At 50.5% G+C, this 13640-nt stretch overlaps 2 protein-coding genes across 2 annotated transcripts; both read left to right on the top strand.

Moving 5' to 3' along the window:
- Positions 1–1709: 1709 nt before the first annotated feature.
- On the top strand, positions 1710–4109 carry LOC120664026 (probable clathrin assembly protein At4g32285). Its single transcript, XM_039942985.1, has one exon. It carries the CDS (start codon positions 2022–2024, stop codon positions 3873–3875), a length of 1854 nt encoding a protein of 617 aa, XP_039798919.1. The 5' UTR covers positions 1710–2021; the 3' UTR covers positions 3876–4109.
- A 5326-nt stretch (positions 4110–9435) lies between these two features.
- Positions 9436–12388, top strand: LOC120664024 (E3 ubiquitin-protein ligase XB3). Its single transcript, XM_039942983.1, has 8 exons — positions 9436–9767; positions 9857–9916; positions 10060–10131; positions 10218–10339; positions 10428–10568; positions 10687–10794; positions 11133–11394; positions 11528–12388. Exons 1-8 carry the CDS (start codon positions 9585–9587, stop codon positions 11936–11938), a joined length of 1359 nt encoding a protein of 452 aa, XP_039798917.1. The 5' UTR covers positions 9436–9584; the 3' UTR covers positions 11939–12388.
- The last annotated feature ends 1252 nt before the right edge of the window (positions 12389–13640 follow it).

The following is a 13640-nucleotide window of genomic DNA, read 5'->3' as shown; positions in this document are numbered from 1 at the left end:
GTTACAGATAAAGCGTAGATTCGTAGCATAAATTTAACTAGTATAAACCTAAAAAAATATATAACTAAGTTACATATGATCTGACAAGTATGAAATTTTTATTACAGTTCAAATACAATAATTTTATAACTATAAAAATTTCAATATAATTGGACCATAGTAACTGCAGCTATGAATTATTCTAACTAATTACAGAAAAATCATAGATTTAAATCTACAGTAAAAAAATTTGTACCAAATAATACTATATTATATTTTTACTATTTAGATCTACTCATGCGGAGTCCAACAAAATTAAATTTTCTATTTTATGATTTTTCTATGATCTACTATGATTTTTCAAAGATTCAACAGAAATTAATAAAAAAAGACAAAACCATGTCACTGTAGCAACCCACCATCCAAAACCACTTGAGGGGGTTATTTGACCGGTTTTGAAAAGTTCAGGGGTAAAATATCTGGTTTTATAATTCAGTGGGTGAAGTGATCCACCTTAAATAATTGAGGGGGTTATGTAGACTTTTTCCTACTTGTACATTACACAGATCCATAATAAAAATTGAAACACGCTTTTGAATACAGAAATATTTGGACGCACGGATACTGCTCCAAGATATTTTTTCTCGCGATCAAAGCGCCAAAGCGGATACACAGACTCCCACGAACTGCAGTAGAAGCAATCAGATATTCAGATTAGGCACACGGAAGAAACGCGTCCTCGAGAGATGAGAGAGAGAGAGGACTATTGCAGGAGCGCGTGGAATTAGACTTGAGAATATCTGCGTTCATATATTATCGGTGGAATTTCCATGCTGACTCGACTCGGCAACTATGTTTGTTGCTAATTTTTTTTTTGAAATAAATGTTCGTTGCTAGTATAAGACTTTGCGAGTTCTTATTCTAATTATAGGCATTTGAAAGAAAAGGATTAACCTGATCTGAGGTCGCCACGATCATTGACAGCATCTGTGCCTAACCAATGAATTCGAATTGCTGAAGGCAGTCTATTATCTATCTGAGGGGCAGCATCCAGTACCTTTGTTCTGACTATTATTCTTGCCAAGATCTGCTGCTGGTAGGAATAGAACTACCGCTGTCCTTTTGACTTTATATTATACTATTTGAGTATTTGTTGGCTCAGTCTTTGATGAAATTTATTGAGATGGAGTTCGCGTACATACATTGCTAGAGGTGTGAATGTGTGTGTTATGAGTATCTGAATTGTACTACATAATTAGAATAAATAAGAAAATCGACAAACCTCAAGGATTCTAAACCTTTGGCATGACCAAACGAGCTAATTCTAAATAGAATTAGGTTTGCGCGTATTATTATATTATAAGATTTTGATACTCAACAAAGCTAAACACAAAGTACAACAAAATTTCCGTTGAAATAGCAGTATGGCACATACAAGTACTACCCTTTTTTTGCGAGGGAAGTACTACCCTAACGGCTAGCGTTACGGGAAGACCAAGATGCCCGGTGCTTCCCCTCAAAGGCACCTACACCTAGGCCTACGCCAATTTGGTCGTCATCTTCTCCGGTCCACCCAAAGAAAAAGAAGAAACGCGCGTCGCAGCGCCACCGTTTCCGCATCGAAAATTCCGACGGCCAGCGGCAGCCATCGGGGCCGCCGGTGAACCACGGGAGTGGGACCCAGCGTCAGCGTCAGCCCAGCGTCTAGAAGCCGGCCAGTTGACTCGGTCTGCCGGTCATCCCCAGTTCCTACCTATGATTCTCAGCTCATCCTGACCGTCCATCTCCCCACGTCCCACCATCACCGCCGTCCGTCTCAGCTGCCCTCGCGCGCGTCGGCTACCCGCCAATTCTTCCTCGCGTCGCCGCACTGAAACCGCGTCCTCTTCTTCAGTTTCTCCGATCCGTCTCTTGGATTCTCCCAACTCCCAATTGCCGGGGCCGGAGGAGGAGGAGGAGGCGATCGTCAGAGAGGCGCTGCAGACCTCCTCTCTCCCTCCGCCGCTGGTGCTTCCCCGGCCTGCCAACCCCAGGCCGCCGCCATGTCGATCCGCAAGGCGCTGGGCGCGGTCAAGGACCAGGCCACCATCGGCATGGCCCGGGTCTCGGGCGCCATCAAGCCCGACCTCGACGTGGCCATCGTGCGCGCCACCTCCCACGACGGCGCGCCCCCCGACGACCGCCACGCGCGCGAGGTGCTCCGCCTCGCCGCGGGGGGCTCCCAGCGCGCCTGCGTCGCCTCCCTCGCGCGCCGCCTCGCGCGGACCCGCGACTACGTCGTCGCCGCCAAGTGCCTCGCGCTCATGCACCGCCTCGCCGCCGAGGGGGACCCGCACCTCCGCGGCGAGCTCCTCCGCCCCGCCCAGGGAGGGAGGCGCGCCGGCGAGCCCGCGCTGTCGCTGCTCCTCGACTTCCGCGACGAGGCGCACGCCGCCTCCTGGGAGCACTCGGCGTACGTCCGCGCCTACGCGCTCTACCTCGACGAGCGCGTCCGCTTCCTCGTCTCGCTCCTCCCCCCGCCCCGCGTCGTGCGCTTCGCCGACGACTACAATAGCGGCGGCGGCGGCGGCGGCGGCGCGTCCCCTCCCGCGCCGGCGTCGGTGCACGACATGGACCACGAGGGCCTCCTGGTCCGCGCGCGCCAGCTGCGGCAGCTGCTCGACCGCTTCCTCGCGTGCCGCCCGGCAGGCGCCGCCAGGAGCAGCCGCGTCGTGCTCGCCACGCTCTACCCGCTGCTCAAGGAGAGCTTCCAGCTCTACGAGGACCTCTCCGCCGTGCTCGCCGTCCTGCTCGACCGCTTCTTCGACATGGAGTACCCTGAGTGCGTCAAGACGTTCGAGACTTGCGTCAGCACCGCCAAACAGATCGACAACCTCCTCGCCTTCTACGCCTGGTGCGACGACGTCGGCGTCGCGCGATCCTCCGACTTCCCCGAGGTCAAGCGCATCGACGAGAAGCTCCTCGAGACGCTGGAGCAGTTCCTGCGGGAGCGCGGCCAGGCAGGACGCAGCTCGCCGCCGCCAGTTCCAGCACAATCGGCGCCCCAACCCACCGGGCAAGGCCAAGGCGAGCCCACGGAGTACGCCGACATGAACAGCTTCAAGGCGCTCCCGGCGCCGGAGCGTTACAGCGTTGACACCACCCGATCGGTGCCGGCGAAAGCTTCTGCGGCACTGGCGTCCAACAAGACCGATCAGGCACGTCAGGCTGATCTGGTCGACCTTAGGGAACCGGCCGCCACCGCGGACAAGCAGGAGAACAAGCTCGCGCTCGCGCTCTTCTCCGCGCCGCCGGCCACGAGGGGCACCGACAGCAGCTGGGTCGAGTTCCCGTCGGACTCGGACGACGCTCCGGCGGCGACCTCGGCGTGGCAGACGCCGGCCGCGGAGCCCGGGAAGGCGGACTGGGAGCTGGCGCTGGTGGAGACGGCAAGCAGCCTGTCCCGGCAGACGGCATCCCTCGGCGGCGGAATGGACCCTCTGCTCCTGGGCGGGATGTACGACCAGGGCGCGGTCCGGCAGCAGATGGCCGCGCAGGCCGCGTCGGGGAGCGCGAGCAGCGTGGCACTGCCGGCGCACGGGCGCGGCGCGGCGGCGGGCGTGCTCATGCTGCCGGCGCCCGACGGCACGGTGCAGGCGGTCGGGGGCGACCCGTTCGCGGCGTCGCTGGCGGTGCCGCCGCCGTCGTACGTGCAGATGGCGGAGATGGAGCGGAAGCAGCAGCTGCTGGTGCAGGAGCAGCAGATGTGGGCGCAGTACCGGCAGGGCGGCATGCAGGGGCAGCCTGCCGGGTTCAACGGGCTCGCCGCCGGCAGCGTGTTCGGGCCGAACACCGCCGTCGTGGCCATGCCCTACGGGATGCCGGTGGCGTACAACCATGTCGGCGGATACTTTTAGCGATGCGATGCGATGCGATGCGAGCATCATGGTTGTGTGAATAATACTCGCGGTCGATGACAACAAGTTATAGTGCTTGTCTCTCGATCGATTCTGATACTGAGATAAGAATCCGGTTTGTTGGATGTTGACCTTGTTCGTGTCATGCAATTTGCAGTTGATGTCGAGCTCAGGGTACAACACCACTATTGTGTTCCTTTCAAAAATAAAAAAGAAAAACCACCATTTGTGCAAGTAGTATGTACTTCAACGGATCTTGCAATGCGGTTGAAAAATGTCGTTATCTTTGGCACTTCATCAGTGCTAGCTTGCAACGTTTGGCGTCACCGCGTCAGTTCCAACTTGTCAGAAGAAGGCCCAGCCTTGATGGGCCGAATTCAGAATTCTAAGCTGACGACTATGCAGGCACCGGGCGAACATGGGCCTCATACTAATGGGCCAGGCCTACTTTTCCTCCTCGACAAACAACACAGAACTCTTTTCGGCCCGATACGGAGATAAATGCAGCCCAAGCACACAAGTTTGCACCTGTCGTCTCTATGCTTTATCAAAAGAGTGCTTCAGTTGTATCTCAAAAAAAAAAGAAAAGAGTGCTTCAGTTTAGTGTTGTTGTAATTTGTTGATCAGGTTTAATTTACATGGTGAAACGATAACGCTCTCTTTAATTGTCGTAGACACAGTTGTAAAAAAGAAAAAGAGGATGAGCTATCTCTTTAATTTTGCGTGCAACTAAGATTTGCAAGTACGTAGCTACTAGTGGAGGCAGGTGCGGACCAACGGATCCGGTCGTTATGCTTTGCGTTAATCCAAAGAATAATCCAATGATAATCAGCCGGTGAGCGACCATGGTGCGTCCGATCCGATCCGGCGCGATCAACGTGTCAGCCCCTCAGCGAGAGGCGAGACCCACCACCGTCAGACTGAAAGCGAAAGGGAAGCTGACAAAAAACAAGAGGCATTTGAACAGTGCAAACTATGTACATATTCACACCTGTTTATTGCCAATAATATAATTAAGCTTGTTACACCAAATACTCCTAGATCGCCACGCAACAAAATTTTGTTGTGTTGTGCGAACGTTTCCTCGAGCCAGTGCTGAACACGGCCGTGCTGCAACTTTGTCAGCATTACACCACGCATGCACGCACACATGCTAGCTCCTGTATACTGAAGATCTTTTCATCCCTCTGACTCTGATGATGACGAAAGTCCAGACCCTCTCAGAAAGAAGTGAAGAAAGTCCAAACCTAACTCGCAGTTCAATTCCTTCACGGGAAGTAGTCGTATCTGCAACTCGGTCACAGGGGAAAACGACAGGGGTGCGGCTCCGGTGGATGATCTGAATCGGATGATTAGTTCTTGACGAAGGTTTTAGCCAGAATTGGTGAGTTTTGCGTGCATTATTCAAAGGGTCAGCCGGACAGGAGATGGATGCGCTGGGTTTTCTCACCTGATCCATCCGAACGTAGATTGAGGAGGTCGACTTGTCACCCAAACTAATTAATATACCGGCGAAATGCGCAATTGTTGTGCAACGGTGTGTATGGGTAGATGACCAATGGTGCATTGCATTTTTTTTCTAATACCAAAAGCTTGGTTCGGAATTCTCTATTGGTGATTTTTTTTGGTGTGTGTGTCTAATTTGCTTCAACACCCTTGGAAAATGTCCCAACAAAAAAAATAAACTTTGACATTTGTGTGCCACTGAGGAATGAATAATAGCCATATATTCTGGTGAGGCGCAGGGGGCGTCAAAGTAGAGGGATTCAACTAATTAGGAACCATATCGCAGCAGTGCTAAATAATCACCCTATTTTGTTCTGTTCCAACCCTAGACAGCGGTGGTTTATGAGTTGAATGGAAAAAACAGTTTGTAAAGAAAAGAGTGGGGGAAAAAATTGAAATTTTGTTATCTTGAGATTGACGAAGTAAGGATGTATGATAGTAGACGCTCTATGCTAAACTATTTAGAGATTCACGAAGTCGCGTCATGCATCAAATTTATCAACGGCCATATCATGTACCGTTGAATAAATAACACTATACATATGAGAAATTTAATGTGATCCTCCAAGAGTAAGGAGGTGCGAGTAACCATCTAGTAAACGAAACGGCATGCATCCAAGCAACGCTCTCATGCCATTGCTAACATCTTTTCCCATCAGACATTTAATGTGATCCCCGGTTAACCATCGAAGCGACGCCCTCGGACCAACCTTTTTTTTTCCCTTGCACGTAGCTCCTCAAAAGCCTCTTTATTCCCTCCTCTATTATTGACATATCAAAATCAAATGCTGACGACCACACCAGACCGAGCATGCATCAGTATAATTGCTAATGGATGGTCCATGCTCATCATAAGGCGCGCGGATTGCACGAGAGCAACTCATCCCTTTGTTGGCACTATTATCAGGCCATACTACATGAGTTATGAGTGTGGATGTTCGGTGGGTGTCACAAAAGGCTTCGGTTTTGCTATGTTTGTCGGAGTTTTTCTGATCAGCCAGAATTGTCTCGTGAAGGCGAATTGTGCGTCTTGCATCAATGACCCAACCCGACCGGTCTGAGTTGTTGAATAGTGTTGAGTTCGGAACTTGTTGATACCACAGTTCAACCCGTTGGTGTTGTTTTTTGTTTTTTTATTTTCTTTTTTCTTTTGTTGTCTGGTTATGACCAGTGGGGTAGCTAGGATTTTTGCATGGGGTACGTCGGACTAAATTTTTATATACAAACTGGTAAAATCTGTTTAGCAATTTGGTAAAGTTTCATAAAAATCGCCCTACAATACGGTACACAACTTCTAAATGGTATAATAAGTCTTAAATTACAATGCAAATAGTTCAAAACAACATACTAATAGGTTGGAATATAAACAACACAAACTTAAATAACAAATAGCTAAATCAACTAAATATGTGAGTAATCGACCAGTGCAATACATGCATAATTCCTAGTGGATACATCTACAAGATATATCAATGGAACTACATCATGATATATCAACTAGCTAATAAATTAGATTGCTGTAAAAGAAAAGGTACGGTTAGAGATTTGGGAAAAACACACACGGAACAAGCAGATGGTAGAGCTGCTCTCCACTTCACCAGCAGGTCTGGTCGTCTGCCCGTCTAGAGTCGGGACGCCAGGGCAAGGCTACAATGGCACCACCACCCAGCCGTCGGGGAGCGCATTGGGTCAGGGGAGTCGACAAGCTGTGGAGTGGGTGTGCTATGTGGAACTCCAACTTCTATGACGAAAGGGACTAGAGGTACATGTCCGACTGGAGTAGGCAGCAGCTACTCCTCCATCCCAAAATAAGTGCACTTCTGAAGTTTGAGGAAAGAGATCAATATTAGTGTAAACTTATATATATTTGTAGATGTAAATATTGCATCTTGAGTGGGAAGTAAGTAAACAAGATAACTAGAATTAATTTATCCTATTTGTAGATGTACATTTATTTTGAGATAGATTTTAAGCTCTAGAAGTGCATTTATTAGGGGATGGAGGGAGTATGATTGCACCAATCCAGGTTATGCCGCACCATACCGGTGCCACCCACCTGCTGTGTCACTGATTATGACCTCCTAGAAAGGTAATCTTGTATTTCTCTGCTACATCAATAGAAACACACTCATACAGTGTTGTTCGTTAAACAAACCAGGCTGTACTACATCCATCATCCATAACCGCATAGTAAGTAGGTATTTGATGAGAGATCCATAACTTAGCAAGGTAGGTAGAGTCGTTGCTTTCATAAAATCTATGCCTATTACTCCCTCCGTTTCAAATTGTAGGTCGTTTTGGCAAATCTAGATATATATTTTTTGTCATGTATCTAGATATAATATTTATTTAGATGCATAGTAAAAAATTATGCATCTAGATTTGGCAAAACAATTTACAATTTGGGACGGAGGGAGTACTACGGTACCATTCAGTAGTAGTATGACAGTAGGTTAATTACTCGATGTTGCCGCTGGGCGAGTATGAATGCATGCCGAAGAAGAAAACGGAGGAGCGCGATGGATCGCCGTGACCGGGTGATGAATCGGATCAACGGCGGGATGGTCACCACTCGCCACGGGTGGAGACGAAGACGAGATCAGGGACGACCGACCTGACCAGTCGTACACGCCCCCTGTCGTCGAAGAAGAGGATCATCCATCGAATCTACCACACGGGCACCGGAAGTCCGGGACACGGTCCACACTGTCCGGGCCCTCCCCGTGCGGGGCCCACGCACTGGAGTTGTCCGAACGGCGTGCTGTGGGGCCCGCCCTGCACCTCCGCGACTCCGCTATACAGTACAGTGCGTGTGGGCCCTGTTTGGTTTTAGAGTAGTACTACTAGCAAGAAATAGAATCTTGTATGCATGAAGTACTAAATGAAATTTATTTGTAAAATCTTTTCACAGATGGACATAACTTTTTGCGACAAATCTAATGATCCTAATTAATCCACGATTAGCTACAGTGATGCAACAGTACCATCCTCTAATCGTGCGGTCAAATGCCTCATTAGGTTCGTCTCGCGAAATAGCACAGGGCTGTGGAGTTGGTTTTGTAAATTACCTTGATTTAATACACCTAATTAGTGGTCAAAGTGAACTACAGTAGTAGTACTACTTGTGCTAGTTGAAACCAAACACGGCCCAAATGACGGACAAGCATTTACCATAATCATGTATGGCCCAAAGTTAATCTGATGTACACGCACATGTGCACCTCAGGCGATATAGGGTAAAAGTTGTAAAAAAAAAGCTCTTACTATATTCTATAAACCTGACCTGTCTGCCTGTGCGTGTGTGGGTGTGGTTACGACACACGCGCACGCAAATTTGTGGCCAGATCATACCGGATCGCGTTTGTGAGGTTAAAGATGGTGCCCCGATCACCTCCAAGCATATATGCTATAAGCACGGCCAAAATTAACCATGCATTGTGCTGCCCGCATCATGGATTTTTACCGTCGCTATTACTATGTATATACAAGACGAGATGGAGATGCGCGTGGTGCGTGCGACAGGTAACGTGTACAACTCGTGCCCGAACTGTCACCTCCCTGGTGCTGCACTGCACCGCGCAAAGTAGCTGGCTTAAGGGCTGTGACGTGCCAGGGCCCAAAAATAAACTAAAAGGAGAGCGGCACAATCATACAATGCATAATTAACACAGTGCTAACCAGACATCCAGTCGAGGATCTTCTGCACCACGTAATTACAAAGCATTACTGGAGCGTGCCATGAAAGCTTTTTAGCCCAGCCCTGAAATGGCGCGTCTACCTGTTCCCGCAAAAAAAAAATCTGCTTTAATTTTTTTTAGTTTTTACCGAAGCAAACCTGAAGCAAAATTCTATACAAAAGTTTTGTAAATAGACTTCATTTAATACTTTAAATTAGCAAAATTCTTTCAAATTTTTTTTGCGTTTCAACTAAACAGAGCCTTACCCTGGTTGATTTCATCAATAAAGAAATCAGATATATTTCCAATTTCCTTTTGTTTTTTTCTTCGCTAAATAGAGAGAGAGAGAGACAGTCTGACTGGGAGCGTGTCGATAAAAAGGCGTAAGACGTCGCCTCTCTTTCCCCATTCCACGCTGCTTCGGCGCCCGGCACCAACCTCCCCCTTCCCCACTTCGCCGCCGGCGGGTGGAGTCGGGCCGGAGCAGCCGCCTTTTTACCAAAGCCTGCCGAACTATCCGGCGGCCATGGGGCACGGCGTCAGCTGCGCCCGCACCGGCGACGAGCACGACTACTTCCGCGCGGCGCAGCTCGGGGACCTCGACGCCCTCGCCGCGCTCCTCGCCGCCGACACCTCCCTCGCCCGCCGCGCCACGCTCTACGACCGCCTCTCCGCGCTCCACATCGCCGCCGCCAATGGACGCCTCGAGGTCTGGCTCCTCCTCCCCTGCCACCCGCGCCGTGGATCCCTTCCTCCAGTTCTTCTCCTCGGCCTCTGAGCTTGCTGCTTTTCCTGCAGGTGCTGTCCATGATCTTGGATCACGGGGTGACGCCGGACGTAGTGAATCGGCACAAGCAGGTGCTGGATCCCATCAAACTGACGCCTTTTTCGCTTGCAACTTGCAAGGATCTCTCTGCTAGCTGCTGGCAAATCTCCCTTTTTAACCCCCTGAAAGGACAAAAATCTCATCCTTTTCTGCTTGCTTCTTGTTTGTGCTCCAGACGCCGCTGATGCTCGCGGCGATGCATGGCAAGATTGACTGCGTGCTCAGGCTCCTCCAGGCCGGCGCCAATGTGAGCAAAGCTTCAGATTCCATGTCCTCATGGTTCCGCCGCTTGCAAGGGTCACTTGCTAATCATGTGTTCGATCTATGCACCAGATCTTGATGTTCGATTCGGTGCACGGGCGGAGCTGCCTGCACCACGCTGCCTACTTCGGCCATGTCGACTGCCTGCAGGCCATCCTCTCGGCGGGGCAGACGACGCCGGTGGCCGACTCATGGTGAGATCTTTGACTCCTCGTGGCTGTCTGACTCTGTTGCCCGGCGAGATGTCCGTGCTGCTCACTCGTTGCTGTCGAAGCTTGGCAGGGGTTTCGCCCGGTTCGTCAACGTCAGGGACGACCACGGCGCCACGCCGCTGCATCTCGCGGCCAGGCAGGGGCGGCCAGGGTGCGTGCAGATGTTGCTGGAGAACGGCGCCATTGTATCCGCTTTGACGGGCTCATACGGGTAATCTTGCTGACGTTGCTGCTGCTGCCTCCATTAGCCTAGCCAGGGGATCGGCTCAATTGGCTCCTCTTCCTCAGTCAGATTGAGGATGTTGATTCGTTATTGCTCTCTGCTGCAGATTCCCTGGTAGCACATCGTTGCATCTGGCTGCTCGCAGTGGGAACCTGGATTGCATCCGGAAACTGCTTGCCTGGGGAGCAGATCGTCTTCAAAGGGACTCTGCAGGGTGAGCACCACATCCCTGACATGCAATTAATTTATAGCTCAAGGCCTGAAACCTTTGTTGTTCCGATTGCCAAATTATTTGTTAGTTGTGATTTAAGAAACAAAAACTACTGGCCCCTGTGTCCTTTGTTCAACTCACCCTGCCTACTAGCAAGTGGAGGGGTCATCAACCATTTGCTGAATTCACATTTGCAAGTGGAGTCACCACCCACTTGCCGAATCCAGGCTTGAAAAATTCCATGAGGGACCAGATGTTGACCGTGCTGCTCTCAAATTGTCCTTTTGCTGAATTGTACATACTCAGCTGAATCTTATGGCGAATGATTTTGATCCATGCAGGAGAATTCCCTATGCTGTTGCACTGAAGCGCAATTATGAAGCATGTGCGGCTTTGCTAAACCCTTCATCAGCTGAGCCCATGGTGTGGCCTTCCCCACTTAAGTTCATCAGCGAGCTCGATCCGGAAGCAAAGGCTCTCCTGGAAGCAGCCCTGATGGAAGCCAACAGGGAGAGGGAGAAGAAGATCTTGAAGGGCACAAAGTACTCTCTGCCATCGCCTTCGCATTGCGATGCTGATGTCATGGACGATGCATCTTCAGAGGTAAATTCAATTGCTTCCGAGACGATTGTGTAATTTGAATTCCACCGGCACATACATTCATTTGGTAGTTTATTGATGTGTGCTCGGATTCAAATGAGGGGCTAATGCATCATTCATTTGGGTTCACTGACAGGTGAGCGACGCGGAGCTTTGCTGCATCTGCTTCGACCAGGCATGCACCATCGAGGTGCAGGACTGCGGGCACCAGATGTGCGCGCCGTGCACGCTGGCGCTGTGCTGCCACAGCAAGCCCAACCCGACGACCCTAACGCTGCCGTCGCCAGCCTGCCCGTTCTGCCGCGGCAGCATCTCGCGGCTGTTGGTGGCCCGGACAAGCACGCCCAGTGACCCCGAGAAGGCAGCCTACTCCCCGCAGCTATCCCGGCGTCGGTCTCGGCGGTCTCACAACCTCAGCGACGGGGGCAGCAGCAGCTTCAAGGGGCTCTCGTCCGCCATGGGATCCTTCTCCAAGATCGGGCGCGGCTCGAGCCGGATGGTCGACAGCGACAGTGGCAGTCTGGACAAGCCCGAGCACGACCTGTGATTTGTGAAGCAGACTGGCCGGCGTTCATGTGGTAAAGCGGAAGCAGCCGTCACCGCCGGCGGCTTTCCGAGAGTCAGAAGACGGGCAATCCCAATCCAAGCAATGTGTCGGGAGAGGTGATCGTGAGTTTATATAGATAGGAGCTAAATAAGTAGTGTCTCGCTATGTCTGTCTGCCTGCCCTATTTTTCCGGCGTGCCAGGATTCACCTGGCCGCGCCATATTCCATTGTCACCACCACTCCAGCTATAGATTCCTTGGCGCCCCATTCCTATGCTATGCTTGCTTGAGCCACAGGCATGTACCATCGATGTAACTGTCGGGGGAGCTCGCCTATTCCATTCATGGCATCACAGACACAGTCGGGTACTGTTGCTGGCGGACTAGCATGATGATCTGATGGAACCATGGAGGCAGACTTGTTTTTGTTTGCAAGGTGCATGTTGCCGCAGGGGTGTGATGTGAAGTGCCAAGCTGTGGCTCTGCCTTGTTTGGTTCCGGATACTTTTTTTAGTCTCTGGAACCTTTTAGTATTTAGAAGTATTAAATAAAGGTTAATTATAAAACTAACTGTAGAATTCTGGAGCTAAATTGTGAGACGAATTTAATGAGATATAGTAATCTATAATTAGTGGATAGTTACTGTAGCATTAATGTAGCAAATTATGAATTAATTAGGCTTATTAGATTCGTCTCGCGAATTAGCACTCAGCTGTTAAAAAAATATTTATAAACAGATTTTATTTAATACTATAAAATAGTAAGATTTCTTTTGGAACCAAAGGTGGCGTGCCATGGCATGTGAGCTCTGCCGGTCTGTCTCCGGCCCGGTCTTGGCCGTCTTGTTGCCTTGGTGTTAATAGCTGCTCTGCGCTTCTGAGAGGCATGATCAGTAGCTCTCCTCTCCATGGGCGGGGCTCGTGTGCTGATGGGGCCGCCGGGCCGGACGGGGGGCACGGTGGTGGTCCATGGATGGCGGTGGCTTGGATCGTCTGAGGTGAGATACGCCTGCCTGCACCTGCCGGGATGACAAGGTACCGGTGCTCGCTTTAACTGTGGCGTGACTGGTGAGGGTCAGCACCTCCGGTCATCCGGTGGGACTGCCTGCCCGCCGGCCATCGCCGTCCGGCTGTCGCAGCTCTGGCTGGTGCCAATGGTCCGTGATGGCTGCGGCGGAGCCAGAACAGACTGTTGATGGTTCATGGCTCAGTCACTGCCACCGCATCTTGACGCTAGTTACTATTCGTTGCCGTACATCAGGTAAAATGTGTGCCCTTCAGCTCCATTACTTCAATGAATGGCGGACGCCCTTTTGGATGGTAGCTGCAATGATCTTGTGAGATGTATGATAAGAATTACGATCATGGATGCTTGAGATTGCATTGCAAGATCAGTCTGAAATTGAAGAACAGGGAGCATAGGCCGGGGATGGGCGAAGTCTGTAGGAGCAGGTGTGCGGGAAGTGTATCCCTCACTGTAGCAATATCTTTGGAAGGCTGACTGACTCGTGTAAGCTAATCCAAACCCTGCCGTGTGGACTAGCCGACTAGGCACTCCACTTCGGCAAAATATTCAGTGCAAACCACCTTCTCGGTGGAAATGTGAAAACCCTGTGAAAAAACATAGTTGGAATATTAAAAAAAAATTCAAACGATGCACATCCATAGTGCATCATTAGATGTACTTTGTATCAAAAGTTGAGA

Source organism: Panicum virgatum, chromosome 3N (assembly GCF_016808335.1).
Source record: "Panicum virgatum strain AP13 chromosome 3N, P.virgatum_v5, whole genome shotgun sequence".
Taxonomy (NCBI): Eukaryota; Viridiplantae; Streptophyta; class Magnoliopsida; order Poales; family Poaceae; genus Panicum; species Panicum virgatum.
The sequence above is the reverse complement of the archived record's forward strand: the minus strand, read 5'-3'. Positions and strand labels throughout refer to the sequence as shown.